Source organism: Trachurus trachurus (assembly GCF_905171665.1).
Source record: "Trachurus trachurus genome assembly, chromosome: 4".
Taxonomy (NCBI): domain Eukaryota; kingdom Metazoa; phylum Chordata; class Actinopteri; order Carangiformes; family Carangidae; genus Trachurus; species Trachurus trachurus.
The window spans coordinates 22,602,800-22,624,097 of record NC_139898.1 but is presented as its reverse complement, the minus strand read 5'-3'; the positions used below and the strand labels follow the sequence as shown (position 1 = coordinate 22,624,097).

Below are 21,298 nucleotides of genomic sequence, written 5' to 3'. Positions count from 1 at the left end.
ACATATTTCTGTAAAACTCACCTGTGTCTTTGACTCAAAGCTGAAGTGACGTTTGGTCTAAATGTAGAAAATCTTGGGAAAGAAACACAAATGAACTGAAATTAATTGATAATGAGAACAGCTGGTGATATTTTACTGACAATTAATTTTCCAGCATTTGACTGGTTAATTACTCAGCTAATTGTTTCAACCCTACTTTTCAGGGCTTCCACTGAAACACCAGAGGCAAATACACTCCACGTCCATGACAAGCATTGTATCGTTAAAACATTTATTTTTGTAATAATTTGTCCTTTTTTTCTTTTTGCATAAGTGCAAAAAATGCACCCAAAACAGCCACCTGAGGGAAGTCTACATCTTTAAATAAAAAAACAAGCAAAGTGTACATTTATAGTACAAAATTCTCTTTTTAAAAAATTGCACAGTTTGTGTATAATATATATATTCACAATCTCCATTTTAAACAAACTTTAAAGGCTCAGAAAGTAAACAAAATTCACCAAATGAAAAATAAAAACATTTTTTCCCTAGAATTTAAAGCTGAGGAAACTTGAGACCCTGTTTTCATTTGTGTCCACCATAAATATACATATTTATATGCAAGTCTCTTTACATATAGTCTCTGTGCTAGTGTTTGACCAGACAATCAAAATTATTGCAAAGTAGTTTAGTTCTACTATAAAACATGGGGTAGGAGGTGGGGGATAAAAGCTTCTTTCTGCTGAATGTTCCTTAAGTTAGGCAAAAAAACAAAAAAAACAAAAACAAAACAAAAAAACCTGGGTTTCAACACACCCTTTTTGAATTTACTGGAATCCCTGCTTTCACAAAGGTTCTGTTTCACAAACTCTGTGCATTCAACATTTCCATCGAATGATCCAGAACTCCAGTTTTGCTTTTTAGCGAAAACAAACATTTCCCTGACTTCTTCTTTTTTTAAGTTTTTTTAGTTTTTCGACTTTACACAGCGGCCATGGCCAGAGGTTGGCGGTCAGCGTCGATACGGGTGGAAGCCCTGTACGTTGTGGTTCTGCCCCCTGCCGAACGCAGTGGCGGCGGGCTGGGGGGCGGCGGTGGGCTGTGCTGTCGGTGCCCCGTACGAAGCCGTCGGCTGGCTGGGGTCTGCGAAACTGTGGCCGAAGGCTGTCAGGTCCTGGCCGTACCCTGAGGTGGACGACACACAACAAACAGAGGAAAGAGGAGGAAGTTAATGTCCATGTGTCCTGACAGAGTTTAGGGACAAACCTTGCTCCTTTATAAAGTACTAAATAAAATGTCTTATATAATTCTCACAACCTTGATATTGAGAAAAAATCCACCACTCATCCTCTCACTGATACATTTACTGGTTCACTTGTATATACAGTATATTCTAATTGTTATATTTATGTGAAATGTTTTCATTTTCTGATAACTTATAACGGTGTTGTTGTCGTTAAAGGGATAGTTCACCCTAGAATGATATTTCGCTCATTATCTACTCACCCTCATGTTGACTAAGGGCTGGAAGAATTGTCAGAGTCCACCGTCCCTTCTCTGAGTTACAGGGGGTCTTGGCGTAGCAGTGCATTTCAAAGCAACGGTTGCAAAGGGACACCGGAGCTCTTCGTAAAAAAACACACACAAAAAAACATCCAAATACCTCCATGATGCTCGTATGTAATGTCCGTCTTGTGCTGAAGCCCCAAATTGCGTAATTGTCCCGAAAAAAATTAAATAAGTCTATATTTTAAGCTTGTTTGTAGCGGAAGCTTCTCGAAGCTCCTCTTCCTGGTCCGTCCAAATCTCGCGTGATTCGCAGTAACCGCACTGACGCCGGCGCAAATCACGCGAGATTTGGACGGACCAGGAAGAGGAGCTTCGAGAAGCTTCCGCTACAAACAAGCTTAAAATATAGACTTATTTAATTTTTTTCGGGACAATTACGCAATTTGGGGCTTCAGCACAAGACGGACATTACATACGAGCATCATGGAGGTATTTGGATGTTTTTTGTGTGTGTTTTTTTACGAAGAGCTCTGGTGTCCCTTTGCAACCGTTGCTTTGAAATGCACTGCTACGCCGAGACCCCCTGTAACTCAGAGAAGGGACGGTGGACTCTGATAATTCTTCCAGCCCTTAGTCAACATGAGGGTGAGTGGATAATGAGCGAAATATCATTCTAGGGTGAACTATCCCTTTAATATTACAATGCCATCTTATTTAATTTTTTACAATTCTGTCCCTGCACTTGTATAATACTATGGCCACAATAATTACTTACACAATCAATTCTTCAATTGATAAAAACATAAATTGGTTACATAATAATAATTGCTTAACTGCTATCAAACACAAACAACAACAACCATCTGCCGGTTAGAACATCTCAACTGTGACATTTTACTGCTTTTCTCTGTTTGTGTCCTTGTAAATTGAGTATAATTGTGCTGTGGACCAGAAATTGCAATTTGCAACTTCCTCTTGTGCTCTGAGAACTTTCCATGAGCATTTTTCATTGCTTTATTTACTTTTTGTAAGTCTAATCAATCCATCTAAAATAATGATTCATTGGTAATCAAGATAATTATTTTTTTTAATTTGCCTGGTTGTGTTTTCTTTAGTTGTTTCCTTCTGTGCATGCAAAGACACTTCAAGGCTTTTGTTGAATTGTCAAACTGCTTCACAGTGTGATTAATTTTTACTTACCGTACCTTGAATTTGAGTAAAGGTAATAACACTTAACAACAAAGTGACCCGGTGATGAGGGGCTTTGTGGTGGATTTTTACTCGCAATTGAAACACTTTAAGTAATTAATGAGCCTTCGGTGTTTTATAATAGCACTGTACTATACGAGTACAACAACAAAAATGCCAATTATGTTTCAATTTAAAAATTAGTCCACATTGATTTGATTTTAGAAAACAATGTCTAGATTCTCTGCTCTTCTATTTAGACACTGGATGGCACCATCTCCTTACAAACAGGCAAGGAACCCAGGGAAGGAAACTAATGTGTCTGGGACAGTGGCGAGTGAGTTTGAAAATTATTAAGCAGCCACTATCCAAGTCAAATGGACTTCTAGGTGTAAATAAGACTGATTTGTCTGCTACCAAATAGCTGGTAGAATAGAAGAACCAGATGCAGCCAAATGGTTATTTCCTTGCCCTGTAATATCCAGTTAGTAGCTAGACTCTTAAGAATGAAAACCAATGAATACTGGAGCAGAGAGAAGGTATAAATAACTGGAATGGAAAGACAAGAGAGAGAAAAGGACAGAAAAAAGGGGAGAATATCTCTTCTAGTGTGCTCCAAGAATGAAAGATATATAATAATAGGAAACTCTGTGGAACAGGAAGTGGTCCCAACAGGACCATCAGACAGAGGAATCAGAGAAATTGGAAATGTACTGACACCGTGTCCTTCTTTACATCTTCTTTCCTTTCTCCCCCCTATAGCTACAATGCAGAGACAGTACATGGGGGAAAAACAACGGGTGAATGGACTGCTGATGCATAGAGGCAACTGAACCATGAACAAATATTCTGACAATTAGATCATCCTTTTATAATCAGCAAAGCAATGCAGACAGAGAGAGGGAATTAAAAAAAAAAAAGAGGACATGGTCAGTCTTGGTATAGTAAAGCTACAGCCGCTGAGGGAGGAGACGACGACATGTCAGAGCTCCAAATGCTGAATTTCTATGTAAATTTCTTCCAAATCCACTCCCAGCAAAGGCTTCATCAGTGGCTGCCCTTTTACTATGCAAGAACACACAGTAATTTGTATGTACATGCAAAATGTACATGCAAAATACTACACACAGAGCAAAAGAAAAGACGCAGAACGAGGTTGCAGCTCTATAAACAACTACAGTACTGAACAAATGCTACTTTTGTGGTTGGAGAAGACGATGCTGGCACCTACCTGCACTATATCCTCCCTGTTCATCCTGACCATAACTGTGAGAAGGACGCGTTGGTCCGTAGGCAGAGGGGTCCTGAGGGTAGTTACCCAAGCCTATCAGGGAGATGAGGAGACCAGGTTGACTGAACCCAGATACTGCTGGCCGACTACTTTACATAGATTCCCCCTTACTGAGCTATCAAGAGCTTTACATTTATACGCATTTTACTGGGTCTGCGCTACGCCTGGTGAGGCAGCACTGCTCGTCTTCATCTGGAAGTCAAGACAAAATGGAGTGTGAGTGTGTGAGCTATCTGCTAGCACGCCTGACTTCTTCATCATGCCAGCCTGGTCTCAGGAAATTTTGTGAAATGTGCATTGTATGCTAAGATGCAAGTAACAGGCGAGAAACTCGTTTTCCCACCAAGAGAATATGATGAGGGCAACTACAAATCGGACCTAGAGCAACCACACCAGCGGTTCTGCATGTTGTAGGACATAAAACAAAATGCTGAAATGTTCCTAGGCGTACAACAAGTTACAAGATCCTTCTCTTATCTTCCACTGTGCCAGTCGCGTGACATCAAAACAGGTACCAACATCCTTTATTGGGTATTTCAACATCCAAATGTTGTCAAAAAATCCTCCATTAGTGAGCTCAAATCTAATACATAAAAAAAAACGTGGACATACATGTAACTCGAGGGGGAACGAAGCTTCCTGCATTAACAAATGTATTTTCCTATTGGTCGTTTCTATAATTTCAAATAATGCAGCGTTCTCAGATTCACCAAGAAGCAGCTTTGACAAAATTGCCTTCATTTTCATGTTTCACTGCATACTGATAAAAGTGAACTGAGTTCCCACCTGGAAAATGGGAATAATTTAAAAAAAAAAATATATATATATATATATATATACACACACCGTATATAAAATGTCAAATACTTAAGTATATAAAATGTTATGTGCCAGAAAATGGTTGGCATTAAATTAAATAATTAACATGCAAAACCACTGGTTTGATCCTTCCTCTAAGCACAACCAAAAATTTTGCTGCCAAACTCTACATACGCCTTAACCCAAACCAAATTCACTTAATTTGCCTAACCTTCAACATTTGCAAATCTTAAAAAAGGTGAAATTGTCATGTCCAGTGCCTGCTATTGCCATGAATAAATAAATGTTCATGGTAAGTAATTTGTCTCCACAACACCAGCATCATCAGCATTTCTGATTTTCTGCTCATTTCACAAAAACGTAGTGACTCCATCTTGTCATCACTGGCTTTTACTACAGGACTCAACGCCTGGACAGGCAGCTCACACTAAATGCAGAAAGCTGGATGGAAGATAAGCACAAGCAGGAAACACTGAACAAGATGGGAACCTGTCATGATTTACAGCGGTCATTTAACTGCTTCAGACGGAGATCCAGCAGTGTGAAGCAGCTGTAAGCCAAGTCAGACAAAAATAAATAAATAAAAAAACAGCCAGCCAAAAAACTGAATGTAGCCTCTGAATGAATTCCTGCTTCATATCTGACTGTGTATTTATGTTACTGAATGAGTGAATGTTAAATGAAGAAGAAGCTCGTCCCTTTTCCCTGGATGCTCGTGAGTTTCAACAGTATCTCCGTCTCTGTTTTGGTTCAGAGCTGAAAACCTCCAGCCACCAGTCGTGCTCTCAGCATGATCTCAGGCGCTTAATCCTGCATGAGCATCCAGTACGTCACTGGAAAAGCTGCACCTCTAACTGTTTTATTCATCATTTTCCATATTTACACTGGAGTGGCTTGATTAACCGTCTCATTTTTAAAAACCCTACATGCTGACTAAAATTTGGCAAAAGTTAAGACCAGTTCAGTCGAGACCGAGGAGAAATAATTACCCTGGTCTAACACAGTCCAAAGGTAATATTAGATTAGACTACCAGTCAAGTTCAGACCACAAAGACCCACCAGAAAGTATTTCCTGCAGATACATTGGTTAAAAAGAGACTCTATCATCTGCAGGCCAGGGGGGGGAAACGTTCACATTTTGCAGACCAGCATGCAAAGCTCCAGTGTGATAAACATGATAGACATGTTGATTTTTTTTTTTTGATAGGTAACTTGGCAGGTTGGACATGCCTAATTCCAGAAATAAGGTTTTATGGGCACGTTATTGTCATGCTGGTGCTCCTGTGGTGATCGTGCCAAGACCAGGAAAAGAAGCCAGCAAAGTCATCAACAGGGAGGAAGAGGAGGAGGAGGAGGAGATGTAGGAGGTAATTAACAGGTAGGATTATTTGAATCAAGTCAAATCTCAGAACAGTCAGTCCAATAAAATAAAAAATGCAAAACAAAAAAAAACATTGCAAGGCAGGATGATCTAATTAAAACCTATCAAGACCTACTGTACCAATCTTTTTACCAATCCACAGCCCAGCTGGAAAAACTTGACAGAAATGACTGCTGAAGACTCCTGGATATGGTGAAACTTCAGCAGCATCTTCACGGCAGAGCCGGGAGGGGGGCGGGGGGGCTCATGTATGCAAAAAGCATGTATGCATGTGTAGCTGTTCAAGCTAAATGGAACCAAGAGCAAGCTCCTGCTTGTTTAAGGATTGGAAATATGAACTTCAAAGAGCTGTAGTTGTACCCGTAAAATATCTAGGGAGATGTTCGGGCCACGGAGGTGAATAAAATTAAATGGGAGAGAGAAAAGGGCAGCAAACTGCTTTATGCACAATGCTTTTCTTACCATACTGGCTATAAGGGAAGTCAGGTTGCCCAGTGGGGGCTTTGCTCAAGTCCTGAGTTGGTGTGGTGGCGGGGGCAAAGCCCAGAGGTGCGGTTCCTGGAGTGGTGGGCGGAGGTGGAACCTGTGGAGCATACTGGTCTGCTTGGGGTGTGCCGAAACTGTAACCTGTCGGATATGAGTAAGATTATTTTATGACCTCTGACTAAGGCCCAATATACCATGCGACAGATCACAAGATTGTACATTATGTACCCAGTGTTGCTGTTCCCAAGTTAAATACAAAGTCAAATACTGAAGTCAAAATATTTGGCTGTAATTAGAGTGTAATAACATCCAGCTGATCATAAACTAAAAAAAATACTACATATGAAGACTACACAATGATGTGAACACTCTGCCAATACACTTGTAATGGACAGTTTTGGGCAACTCTTTTACAAAGTTTTTGTCCATTATTTACAAAACATTAACTAAGGAGGTTTAGTTGTGGGAAGGTACAGTAATAATAACCCTCCCAAAGACTTAATTGTGGCCTTTTAAGAAATGCAGAGTATCTGTGAGTCCCTCTGTCTCTGATAAGATGTCGGTTCCTCCCTGACCAGAGCAACGGCAAAGCTGCCTGGAAAACCTGACATAGATTCAATTAACAAATTTCACACGCCCGTGTTAGTATGAATAAATTAAAGCTGCCACAAGGAGATAGGGCAATAACGACTGTAATGTTTTCAGTCAAAATCAATATCAGGTTTCACAAACTTTGAGTCACAATTTCACTCTCATATATGCTATATTATCTCAAGAACTTTGTCATGTTAAATCAGCACCAGAGTGTATTGTGTATTACTGACCAAACTGAGGTGCTGTGCTGTAGCCCTGTTGAGGGTAGCCCTGAGGTGCAGCGAAGCCGCCCGCCGGGGTCGTGACCAGGAATGCGTTGAAAGGTGATGGAGGTTGTGTGGGTGTTCCACGGCCTGCAGACAATGGAGGTCCATACCCGCCTGCTCCAATAGAGAATAGATCTATATCATAAATGTTTTTAAATCAATATCAGTCTGTGTTTCACATGAATTATCAAGTACATACAAGTACACAGGAAATAAAACATCAAGAGCCAGCACAGATGCAGCCAGTACAGTTCATCGTGGTCTTAGTGAGCGGCTAAATAAGACATGAAGTTGATAAATAAATGGAACAAAAGAAGTGAATTAGCAGGATGCCATCTGAGGCTGAATGAAACTGAAGCATCCTATGAGCAAGCACAGGGCCGACACTGCAGCGAGTGCTGCAGGTTGACCCGGAGGTGGTGATATGAAACCAAGCCTGACCAATAGCAGAGGGAGGCCGGAATACATTCAAGGCTGCCATCTGTCTCAAGCAGCAAATTATCAGCAGCCTCAGCCATTATGAATCAGTGATAACACGTGCTGCTAACTGTCATCAGTCTATTGGCCACACAGAGTGCAGGCTCTTTCTGTGACGTCTCAAGATAAGCACATGATCACATGGCAACCACACACACACATCTATCAGTAGTTTGATCAATTCTCAGTTGTGCAACATAGAAAAAAACAAAAAAACAATTGACTAAACTGGAAAGACAGGATATGTTCTGTATGTGGTCAAGTGGAAGTTTAACACCCACCTATGGGTTGGCCAGTAGTCGACACCCACACTCCTTCAGAGGGAAAGAGAAAAAAAAATTAGACTGAGGGCAGAACTGATGCCTGAAATATAAAATGTTCACATAACACAGTTTAACATCCAAACAAACGGTGCAAGCCGAGACCACCGTGCACAACGTTAATGTTGCAGCAGAGGGTTAAACACATTGTTACAGTTACTACTAGGTCTTCATCTGAGTAGCGAGCCTCGCACACTGTGCTCTGGGACTCGTTCCCACTCACCCTGTGGCCCGTAAGGCTGTTGCCAGCCCTGGGCAGGCTGTGCTGTCCAACCATTAGCTGCACTCAAGATGCCCCTGGGCGCCCACTGGCCAGGGCCAAGCTGGCCAGGAGCTTTGCTGTCACGAGGTTCGGCCTTCTTTACTTCCACCTGGACAAAGGACAAGGAGGGCACATTTGGCAACACCAGCATAAGATCTCCACGTCCCTCACCTAGAAATACCTGTCCTACCACTGATATTTTATTTCAGCATTTTGGGCCAGGTTGGAATTGTTCACTTTAGGTTCATTCAAAAAAATGTGGGGCAGCTATGTTAATTAATATTACTGTGTAGCCAGGAGAGCTGTACAGCTATGTGTCTCAGGTACTAATTATCAAGCGGGATTTTTAGAGTGTCCAAAATCATACTATAAAGAAAGTACACGTATGTAACGGTCAATTTTCTTTTTTTCTCTTAACATGTACCTGAGAAACATAGATTTCTTTTCCTTAAATGAACTGCCCTATATATAAATATATATATATATATAAGACATCTAATGGAAGGTCATGACTTACCTTTCTCCGGCTAATGCTTATAAAAAATCTCACTTTTATTTTATTTGGAATAAGTTTTTTGGGGGGGGAGGGGAGGGTGGATGTAGAGAGAAATTTGTATCTCAGTTCTAACAGAATATAAAGTAAACATGCAGAAAGTACAAATGAACAATCTCTTCAATCAATCTAAAACCGAATCTTCATACTGTGTCAATAGTGAAAAAAAAAACATTTTTCAATTGAGGTCAAGTGACTGATAAGCTTAGACACCAATATGAGGTCAAATCACTGCTGGAGGACACGTCTTTAAAAATCAAACCCTAAAATGTTTCATTGGTCACTCAAGGATTTTTTTTTTTTAGGAATAACTGCTTTGTTGATTTATTTCTACTCAAAACCTAAAATCATTCATGCTTTATTTTGGGTTAGGACAGTAAAGAGAGACAGGAAAGCAGGGCGATAGACTGGAGGAATGACATGCGGTAACAACTGTCTTGGTCAGCATTCGAACCGCTGATCACCACTACGGACTATGCCAACATAAGTTGTGCGCTAACGACTCAACCATCAATCACCCCTCTATCCTTTTACTTTATCTACGCGTGTTTAATATAGGATATCATCCATTACTGTAATAGTTCAAAGCGCCGAGTCAAATATAATTTTTTTGCCGCAATAACAAAACTTTCTTGTGGAAGTGTCTGTAACTAGGCAAGGCTACCAGCAGCTAACCAGAGCATAGAAACAGGCTGAGACTAAGGGGGAGCCAACCAGAAATAGACTGAGAGGTTGAGTTATTGGGGTCACCTTGCAGGAGGAAAACGAATCACAGATTCCTCCCCGCTTTAAGGTGTTGCCACCTTCCCCAGCCTCCCCTCTTCCTTCTCTGTCGACCTAATTACATGCACATGTTTCCGGCAGTGTCCTCGCCGCCGCCGGCAGCTACCTGAGCACTTTCTCCCGTGGGCATCACAGCTACGAGTGATGGATACCATGACTTCTGTACAGTACCCAACAGCAGAAGTGGGATTTCTTCCACAGTTTGATGTGCTCCAATTTCTAATTTTGTAACTCATATCTCCCAGCCTCCCTCAAGTCCCAGCGTAAGGTAATGTCAAGTCAAGAACAATGGATTAAGTTGAGCCGCGATTCTTGTTGGAAACCAGGGCAAAGTCAAGGGGGGCGCCTACCACTGGAGAGTACACATGTTGAGCTGAATCATTTACCAAGGAACGGGGATTGAGATCTTTGCTGAAATAACCAGTGATAGTCCAACAAAAATGTCTTGTAATACTCTTCGTCTTCTTATGTAGCTCGTTCCTGGGGAAGAAAATGACTTGCCCGCAGGAAACGATGCACATTCATTGATAGTTTCCTTCGAATAAATTAAAAACACGGGTCCCAGGTGGGCGACCACAAACCACTCTCGCCTCCTGTCAACTCCCAAATATTAGAACAAAAGATGCCAAGAAAATAACGTCAAGAAACAACACAGCAATTAGCACTTTTCACCAAGTCTGGATTCTGCTCTAACACGGTCAATAATATAGCAGCAAAAACCCTCACATAAATGCCAAAATATAAAAAGGGGTCTTCATGGTGTCAAATACTGTAGACTGACCTTCAAAAATTTCAAATTACTTGTGAAGTGCAGCGGCGAAAAGATCAGCAGGACAGAAACGAGATACCTGCGACGATGTGAAGCGACTGAGTGGATATAACTACACTGTGTTTGACTTTGATCATTTTCTTATGCCCACAAATCATTAATGTCTGGATGGAGGGCAGAAAGGAGACAGTCTCTCGCCTGCTATCTCTGTAGAGTAGTTTAAAAGCTGCTAATTACAAAATGTCTCTATTGGGGAAAAGGAAGGGGGTTGCTAATGAGTGAGAGCTTTAAGTGCCTTTTAAACCCAAGTGTTGGACCAATCCTTTTAATATACATGGTATGTACAATATGTTTTTTGGTTGGTTTTATTCAGCCGAGGTGCCAGGTGGGTGGTGTTTGCCACACACAGTAGAACAACAGAGGCGATGCCAGAGGATTAGGAGGTGCGCTTAAATACTACACCATAGTGACTTTATTGTTTTTTCCCCAGATGGACAGCTTACCTGACACTATCTGAATTGTCTTTGAGCAGTAAACCCCATCCATCTGGTGCACCTACTGAGTAAAAGCAAACACTAAGAAGTAACATGCAAATATAACTGTGTTTTCGCATGTCTCATCCTAACCAGCATTTTAGAAAGATTTTTGATTTGTTTTTGAGAAAACTGGCAGACACAGTGTGGAGATTCTTCAACTGAGGTCACTGAGCTGAGCTTTTTCTTTAACTTTTCAAAAAAGAAAAAAAAATATGTTGACATTTAAGTGACCTGCCAACAAAATATCAGAAAACAAAAGAAACAGAACAGAATAGACCATTCCTTTAGGTGATTTGTAGTTTGTGGATTTTAGAAGGAAAAAAGCCTTAGCTTTATCCATTGTTCCTTTATTATTTTTCATTTTATTGGCAAATGAAAAAAATAGTATTAACTTAATGTTTTGAGAAGAATTGGATGCACTTAAGACATCCTAAAGGAGTGGTCAGTTTCAACAAAGCCTTGGGCGACAATTGAAACTCAAATGTAACAGTATTTGGAAAGTACGAGTGGAAACTATGAAAGCAATAGTGTAAGCAAGATAAGATGAGTTCAATAAATCAGCAGCCTTAATTGTTTGAAGATGTTTAAGGTCAAAATTTGTGCTGTATGATGCTGCAGTCACTAATGGAAACTGACTGGAAAATTAGTCATGTTTATTAGAACAGCATCATAAAAATTTCTTCATCGCCCAAGCCTCCGTTTGATCTTAAGGGTAAAATAAAACTACAACTACACACTTTTTTGCCCATGATGTCGTGAAAATGCATGTTGACAGCCTGGTCCACTGATTGTTCGGCCTCGAAAGTAATAAATCCAAAACCTAGCCAACGACCAAGAGTGAATCAAGGTAGCAGGGGGGTTGTGACAACACAAGATGAAGAACAGTATTGGGCTTCAGCAGAGTGAGGATCCGTCAAGACTGAGCAAGAGGCTCCTGGGGTTCGGATGATGTTGCAGACTTGCAGAACAACACAAATCCAAGACTAAAGCCTGGGGGATTGAAGGAAACCTTTCTCTTACTGTGCAGAGAAATATTTTGTGAAGATAACAATACAGGACTTATCAACTTCTACACATGATGGATGAGAGGTGAAGTATTTGAATTGATGTGAAATGCCACATAAAAAACGTCAATTAAGTCGCTCTTTGACCCACTGACAATGATAAACGCCAATTGAACCAATACTACATTGTGTTACTTCATGCTGTTTCATCCAAACCCCACCTTGATCTGTCCCTTGGTATATTGCTGTGGAGCACACACTCGCAGCAGCCATTGTTAATGCATCACAAAAATATGGAGAAACACAAACTGTAGAATGCCTAAAGCTTTCTCCAAGCTTTCCCAATTTCAATATTTTACTTTTGAGTCAGCCAGGATAAGCCTAAAATGGACAATTAAAATACTGCTCACAACAATAACACAAAGATATAGGCCATAACTGGTTTCCCAAAGTGACAAGATGCTGATTTTGCTCAAACGTTTTCACAGGGGATACACAACGTTCATCAACAAGAACGCAAAGTACAAAGTCAAGGGACTTTTTGGACCAACATTGCGCTGCAGCAGCTGCTCAGTAAACTACTTTGTCTTTATGTTACAGAACTTTTCAGGGTGTTAGCAGGCCACTGCGCGCGCTGCAGTGATCTACTTTCAACTTGATTAACTTTCCGCGGTGGCAGAACTGGGTTGTGTTCACATCTCTACTTGGGGACTTAACCTGAATCCAACCGAACGTCCTCTGAGACATTTGAGATTTTAGAGACCTCTAGTAACATGCCAAGCATTTCCCAAGCCACGTGATCTATTGCTATTTATAACATGTCATTGACCTGTCTTTAATCTAAATTTGAAACCAAGCTGACACATTTGACAGAGTTTGAGAGAGTTTGACACGTCTTGTTCACATCGACATGACTTGGTATCACTTAAATTAAGATTTTAGGCCTTACTAAAATCAGATATTCGCGATTGATGAAACTGATTTGTTCTATATAGCATTAAACAACCTAAGAATTGACTGAGATGTGACAATCATTCAGACTACCAGTCATAGAGCTGAAAAATACTTTGATATTATCATTCTAAGAGCTGCAACGGCTACTTAGTGATCGAAAGGTCGATCGGTAGAAAAATGTTTTGACTTTGTCAAATAAAAATAAGATCAAGCACATTTTCATGCAAAAATGGCAAAAGACTGCTTTTTGGCAATATTTTGTTGTTTTGTAACTTAACCATGACTTTAAGTAGCTTTGGTTGTGGACTGTTGGTCAGACAATCCTGACAATGGAAAATTGAATATGCATTTTTCACTATTTGTTGACTTTTATGAAAGCATATGAAAATTACTGTGAGTTGCAGCCCTAATTAAAATGATTTAATTACACTACTTCAGTCTTGTAAGACACTATTTGATGTAAAGGAATAGCATTTTTTTTAATATATATATATATATATATCTATTCCTTTTAGATTTTGGTGTGGTAATTATAATATTATGTAGCCATATCATATAATCACAAAAAATCTTAAATTTAGAGGATGTGATTAAACTCAAATGTCCATTTTCTACCTTATATGAATATGCAGATTAAGAAAAAAAAAAAACATGGTAGGAAAACTGTTGAGAGTTTGATGCAACTTTGTGTACACCCCATTTTATCGTGAAGTGGAAAAATTTGGGTGCTTTTATATTTGGCCTGTACCTCTGTGCTACCAGTCAATGCACAGTAACCTAAAGGAGAAAAGACAAATCTTAAGAGACACCGTTAATCACATTCAAACCATTCACAAGGAGAAGGGGGACAGAAGAAAGAAAAATAGAAAGGGCTTACTTACAAAAATACTTAACTTTCTACATATGGGAAAACACATACTACGCCGTTTAAGATAAATGTATCAGTTAAGTCTAAATCAAGGTAAAGAAAACTTATTCCAATGTTGAAAGTCTAATGGTTTTAGTAAAAGAAAGTATTTATACTATTAAAGATTATGTAATGATTGTTACTGGTGCAATACATCATGTTAAATTCCAATGACAAACCATTCTGGGTTTCTCCCAACAGAGAATGAATGGGGTTTTGGAGGAAGAGCAGAAATACATGTTGTGGGTCAGTGGCCTCTGCATCGTTGCTATGTAGGACAAATGCAGATGAGACAGCTATGACTGTTGCTCAGTAGGCAGAGTCTGACACCAACACTGCCGGTGGCACGGGACTGATTCCCGGTGAGGCCATCCGTGCTTAAAGTGTCGGCACATGCCATGTACTGATGATACGTTTATGACCAGACAAACTCCTCTGAGATATAAAAGTCTGACATTACTATTGTCAGGAATCACAATGAAATATTTCTGTGGTGTCAAAAAATGACACATTAAAGGTTTTTTTTTTTTTGTATTACTCCCTTGTTCCTGTGATAACACTACTTCATTTTCATACCTTCAGTGAATGGGATTAAACCTGACTGCATGAAGGACAAATGGCCACAAAGATGGTTCAACTGTTCTCAATCTGCCAGTTACATGTTATGATGAAGTGCTATACTTTTTGGAGCACCTACTTTCCTGCAGCCTTTCCTTTTCTTGGTCAGGTAAGGTGTCCTTTTGCATCCAAGGGCACATTTTTAACAACTTTGCAAATAACTACATTAACTTCTTCCATTTAATACGTTTCCATGAATTTTTTCTAGCTTTGACTAACATACAATACGACAAATTTTGAAACACGCTTTTCTTCTTTTTAACTTTAATGGTTTAAATAACTTCAAACGTTTGGAGTGATTGATCATGCAACATAAATTTAATTTAATTTGAATTACTTAAGCAATCATGATAAAACTAGACTGGACACAGACTGTTGGTCAAACACAGGAAGGCTATGTGATTACCGGTATGTCAGTTTGGGTTTGGGAAAATTGGCAAACCCCTGTCTTTTTAACTGTAGTATTTGAAAGACACGCCATGTTGTGTCGTTCTAAGAGTTTTTAATGTGAATAACGTCGTTACTGAGAAGGCAGTGCTGCTACAGCTACTAATTCTTAATAAATCCTTTAATAATATCTGAATTCTTCACAATGTTCCTTAGTGGTTTCATCGTATTATATCTAAGGGCAAATCAGCTGTGCAACTAAACATTCATGTAGCAATATAGTAATATATTTAGCCTTACGGGAATAATCAGCAGACAAAACAATATAATTAGAAAAATCAAGTCAAGTGCTTGATGATGGCCGTGTCAATTAAAAACTGTAGTATCTGTGTCTGTGAAACTGGAACAGCCTCACAAGGTCATGAAGGACATTACAATGATGTCATCTACTACTGTTTTATGTGAGGAAATTACATGTACCACTGAACAAAATGTATAACCTTCACATAAACTGGAGGTACTGCCATCATGCTTGTTGAAGAATTTGAGCGCTGGTTTTATTTTCTGGATGTATCACAGTATAGTTTCCATTTAATGCACGCTGTAATGACTTTGTATGGCTTTCACTTCACATGCTTTTAGTGCTTTTTTTTTTTTTGTTTCACCATGTGTCGTCACCATGCAGAGAATTCATGTGAAGTATCACGTTGTTTTAATTGAATTGAACATCTGGGGATGAAAGGGATTTTTTTTTTTCTCTTTGGGCCAGAATAGTTTGTCATGAGATTTAAGATGGTAAGGTATGGAGAGGGGAGAGAAAAAACGGGATCAGCTTTTACCTCGGGGCCTCTGCTTCTCCGCATCATAGATCATTACCACCTCTGTGACCTTGAATGGGACAAAGGGAAACAGTGGCTCCATTTAGAAAAACCAGACAGGGTCCCTTCTTATTCCAATTAAATATTCTGCCACAATTTGGACAAATAATTAATTGTCCTATCCCATCCCTCTAAATTTTTACACTGTAGTATTGACCCTGTTCAATGTCACATCCATTCAAGCAGTCTTAATGACGATATAAGCTGACTTGCATTATGTGCTTGGCAATACTCACCACTCCGAATCTATTGAAATAGTCCCTGAGTTCAGGCTCGCCGCAGTTATGGGGGATTCCACCTACAAATATCTTCTTTGATTTATTGCTATCGGCTTTGCTGCCCTTCTGAAAGAAAACAGGGAGTGTATGGATTTCAATGTCTGTTAAAGAATCACTCTGGGAAGGGGCCAGTTAGCCATCATCTATTCAGACAGTGCAGAAGAAATTAGGTTCTCCTCTTGCCCTCGGGTATAATTCTTAACATGTCATGTCAATGCAAACACTGGTCTCCACAGATCAGAGAACACAGCTTCCTCCACTTACTCTCAACCACGAAGCATTTCAACACTGCTGTGCACTGCACTCATGCTATAAAGGGCTAGAGGGTGCTTACGACAACAATGATTTTTTACCAATTACATCTTCTGCTTTTGTTAGTGAAACATTCAGTACCAACTACACGACTTAAACTCAGTGAAATGAGTTCCAGTATAGCACAAAGAGGGGCCTCATTTATAAAATCTTCTAACATACAGAGCCTGAGCGTACAGCCAAATATCCGACTTATAAAAATGTTTTATTGACAGCAAAGGCACAATAAGTAAAATCTTGGCTGCCCAATGGGACAAAACGACTATAACAGATCTGCAGGGGCTTGATAGTATTGTTGATCGACCCACAAATTACCCAAGTTGGTGCAGAGATTTCTTCTGCCTGGTAAAAAAAAAAAAATTCACTGCTGAAAGCTATTTTCTGTACTCTAGTAGCTTACAAATCTACCAAGGCCAGAACTGGTTGTACACTACAAAAAACAAGATAACCATGTTGAATTAAGCGACGGAAATGGGAGATGTTATTGTAATTCCAATATTTAGAGTGGTCATACAGGCCTATGACATCCTTGTGAGTCATTTTTCTAACATCTGGGAAATTGTGACCTTATTATGTGTCAATCCCAGGCAGGCCAGTGTAAGCTGTACCAGAGATCTGCTGATATTGCTGCAGTCCCTTGGTCACAAATAGAGGTCGATACAAGCCATAGATTCTTTAATGCTTCTGCGATTTTTCAAAGCCCCAAACTAATTTCTAGGAATCTCAAAGGTATGAAGCCTGTGAAATGTGATCTTTAAGAGAAAAATCACACTCGTTGAAGAAAACAAACAAAAAATTAGATTTAGGTCAAAACGTCAGAGTGATTTTATAAATGAAGCTCAAGGTCTCCTCGTTTGCCCATGAACAGATACCAAGAGTTCAACCTAAAAGAGGAGGAGAGGACAGAGAGACTGGCAGCCTTATTCCATCAGAAAACACCTAAGCTAACCTTCCCAGAAGAAATCAGATTCCTCTTACCCAGCCCTCCTTGGTTCGAGACTTTTCAGGTTGCATTCCTCTAGGAGTGCATGGCTTCGGGTCAATCTGACAGCAGAGAGAGAGAGAGACAGAGAGAAAATATTTGCCCCAAATAACCTTCAAATGGTCATTTAACCGCTTCCATTTCAATAAATTCAGGTCAACATAAGTCCTGACATACATTCTTTTGGGTATGTGGCCAATAAAATGTCATTCCCTTCTCTGTCGATGGAGCAAATGAGCCAAAATTTAACTCATACGGGAGCTGGCAAAACGGCACAATAAACGCAGAAGGAAAACTAGATAAAACAACTGCTTGCATCCCGTCAGTCATTTCAGGGAAACCCATCTTCAACTGCCAATTTAGCCGATTTGTCTTTGAACAGGTAAGTCTTGTTAGGCAAACAAATGTTAGTCATTGTACAAGTACAACATCCTATGCACTATTGGCTGCAGGCAGGTACAACCCAAACCAAAAAAAATGGTATTTCTCCTTGAATAACTTCTAACTACTGCAGATGATGAAATACAGTTAGCTTTTCACTTTGCCCACACAAAGCACAGGAAGATTACTCGGGCTGATTTGACTGATTGATTTAAAATACTCACATTTCTTCCATCAAGATTATGCGGCTTTGTCTCCAGAACAGTCCGTACACAATTGGGGTCTTTGAATTTGACAAAGCCGAAGCCCCGCGACTGATTTGTAGTTTTGTCCTTCATGATGACACAATCTACTACTTCCCCATACTGTGAGAAGTAGTTTCTAAGTGTTTCTGAGAAAAAGACAGAAATTACATAACATGGAGCTGCATAGGAATAAGCACAGTCATATAATAATACTGCAAATGTGCAATTAAATTAGCCTCTTCAACACAAAGAAATCGAGTCGTGATTTTTTTTAGACATCATGCTTTCATCGTGATAAATTGTACTGTGAAAATATCCTCAGTGCTTTAACCTGCAGTAAAACTATTAAGACTAAAACAGGTGTGGAGAGAAAACAAAACACCAGCACTGCTTCATTTAAGTATACGAGGAATACTAAAAGTCATTCAATGACCTTGGTTGTATTTTATGCCAGAATATTGGGGTCTGTGCCAATGTTTTTTAATGCAAGAACACAAACATAAACCCACATTCAAATCACATATTGACATTCCTGAAGAGCAAACAAAATACTGACCCACTGTCATCTTCCATAGCAACAACACACATACAAGTAACTACTGCAATGCCAGCACACGCCTCACAGAAGCAAGGCGTGCAAGTTTGAACAAATGAGGAGTCACTTTGGCGAGAGTTATCGTAATTGTTTTTCTCATTGCTGAAAAGCACCCGGGGCACCACTGAGGAAACAAGCTCAGAGTTACGTAGCGCTGTGGTTCAGATCTTAATGTTAACAGGGCTGCTAACACAGACAAGCCCTTGTGCAACGTTACACAATGGTCAACCAGGCATGAGCCAGTAAAGCGCTTTTGGACAAACCACACCAACTCGACGCAGCGCTGAATGAGAGGAGAGTGTATACACAGACCCCATGTATGTTGTTGCATAGTGTAGACTTTACTAAAAAAAAGTGTCTGCAGTTTGCAACGGAGCATCAGTAAACATGAAGTGTGAACAAAGTGGTGTCCACTGAAGTTAATGAGTTAAATGTTATCTTTTGCAAGGGGATGGACAGTTAATTGGGGATGGGGATGGACGTTACATTAGCGGCTGTAATCAAGGTAGTCCACATGGCATCACTGTTACAAAATCAACCATGCACCTTGAATACCATGTATTAAAATATTATCTGCTTGACCACCAGAGCCGTTATTAAATGTTAATTATAGCCACAAACCTGGTCACACACCCTAAAAACAACACAACTCCGACTAAAATACCATCCAGTACCAATGTCAAGGCAGAAGCAAATTAAACTATGCTTTTTTTAAAACAAAATCGTCCAGATTGACACTTTATTCCATAGATAAATGCTCCCTATCACAATCTGTGGGTCTATCCGATTTAGTTTCCAAACAAGCAACCAGCCAGATCCTCCAGTCTGACAAAAAGAAAAAAAAGTAATCCATGCAGCTACAACAGCTTCATCCTGGCAGATTTCTGTTAATTAAAAAAAATAAATACTTAGCACATGAAATGTCTGAGCTTTCACAGATTAAAAAGCTGTGACTTACCTTGTGTGGTACTCCAGTCCAATCCACCCACAAAAAGTTTCCTGTTGGGAGTGAGAGAAAAAAAAAAGGTCAGTTATTGATCATCACAATAAGTCAGAGAAGAGCATCAATACAACACTAATTCAAAACGCATGGTAAACAGCACAGATTTTATTTTTTGCCTGGCCAGAGGCCTTGAAAAGACTTAAAACACACCAGTCTTGGTGGAGCTGATTGCAATTTACAGAACCATAACAAGTCTCCAGCTGACTAAACATCCAAGTACACAGATATTACACAACATGAGGCAACGCGCCACCACCAAAGCCTCACTGACTGCTGCAGCAGCATGGGGAGAGACTCACACACAACACAACCACACAGTTTAAATGCCCCCTGTCTTTTTCATGCGACTCGTTTCTTCTTCTTTTTTTTACGTCCAGTCCTCCTGGTCGTGGATGTCACTTTTAGTCCTGCACAACGCTGACTGCAATGGCCTCGACTATAAAGGTCTTTTTATGAACCTCCTGCCACGTAAGTTACTCCGGGACAGACAGAGCCATGGCGTTTAGCAAGCTAACACAACACTGAGCTTACTCCAAGAAGCTGCAGCACACATACACACATACACCAACACACACACCACCACCACCACCACCAGCTTTCCACCACCGAAAGCCACCGACTGCTCTCCAGTCGGAGCCCGGGAGAGGAGCGCAGCTGGCCGGCTTCCCTCCCTGCACACGCACCGGTGAACTCGTCTCGCCGCTGGAAGTTTTAATGACACTCCGCTCTCTACTCACTTTAGCTAGCGAGTTAATTCACGCTTGAAATAATACAATATCACCACTTATGTTTTACTATAAAAATGACAAAATGCAGCGGCTGGGACAGCAGCAGACGAGGATGCTCCATCCTTACGGCAGTGCCCGCTAAATGTCCTCGCACCGCGGAGGAGAAGTGGAGAAGAGGAGACTTTCGCTTCGCTGGCAAACGTTAGCTCAGCTAGCTCCGATGCTAACTGAAAACAAGACTACAGATAATAAGTAAACTAACACTTTCACACGTTTCCCGCTGAGTGGCAGCGCTTCAGACAAACGCGGCACCTTTCCCCTGCAAATAGCAAACAACAGCAGCGACAACACCGGAGGTACTTCAATGATTACTTTCACTTTTTTATGCCTTTGTCTTTCTTCGGAGCTGCTAGCGGTTAGCCTGCTAGCAGCTAGCGTTAGCTGTCAAATGACAGCTTGACCAACTGTGAGTTACACAGCTTTCTCTTTCAACACTTTGACGCGTCCGCAGCAGAAAGGCTTTTGTTGAAATTGATCTTACCCGACTTCATCTCCGACCAAGTTGTTGTTCATTTTCTAAAGGCTAGAGCGGGGGGACCGTAGGAGCTGTGACCGGCTTATTGCTTCAGTGCTGCCCCTCTCAGACTGAGAGCGGAGGAAGGTCACTCCGCTTTTTGGTTCAAACTGTTTCTGCGCAATGACGACGCTGCAGGGGGGCAGCGGCCTTTAAAGGAACATTACACCCAACCAGACGATCCATTTATTACCCTACTGGTTTTAACTATCCCAGGGGCAGATGTTACTGTAAGTGTT

The 21,298-nt window shown here is 40.4% G+C and overlaps 1 protein-coding gene across 3 annotated transcripts; it reads right to left on the bottom strand.

Annotated features, from left to right (window-relative positions):
* Positions 1-281: 281 nt before the first annotated feature.
* On the bottom strand, positions 282-21,131 carry dazap1 (DAZ associated protein 1). 3 transcript variants are annotated; one of them, XM_083970154.1, is made up of 12 exons: positions 21,027-21,131; positions 19,713-19,753; positions 18,139-18,305; positions 17,530-17,595; positions 16,198-16,305; positions 15,923-15,971; positions 11,951-12,033; positions 8,534-8,681; positions 8,272-8,304; positions 7,478-7,648; positions 6,630-6,794; positions 282-1,164 (listed from the first exon to the last, which is right to left on the bottom strand). In XM_083970154.1, exons 1-12 carry the CDS (start codon positions 21,056-21,058, stop codon positions 992-994), a joined length of 1,236 nt encoding a protein of 411 aa, XP_083826280.1. In that variant the 5' UTR covers positions 21,059-21,131; the 3' UTR covers positions 282-991. The 3 variants fall into 3 exon arrangements, with proteins under 3 accessions (XP_083826280.1, XP_083826282.1, XP_083826281.1); XM_083970156.1 differs by having other exon boundaries at positions 7,478-7,627; XM_083970155.1 differs by having other exon boundaries at positions 16,198-16,302.
* Between the last annotated feature and the right edge of the window lie 167 nt (positions 21,132-21,298).

What these genes read in the sequence shown, in the direction of transcription:
- dazap1 (XM_083970154.1), bottom strand. Translation starts at nt 21,058, where the DNA reads ATGAACAACAACTTGGTCGGAGATGAAGTCGG. An exon ending in GGAGAAGCAGAGGCCCCGAG is followed by an intron (nt 12,034 to 15,922) that starts GTAAAAGCTGAT and finishes GTCGTTGGCTAG; the next exon opens with GTTTTGGATTTATTACTTTC. An exon ending in GACTACTGGCCAACCCATAG is followed by an intron (nt 7,649 to 8,271) that starts GTGGGTGTTAAA and finishes TTTATGATATAG; the next exon opens with ATCTATTCTCTATTGGAGCA.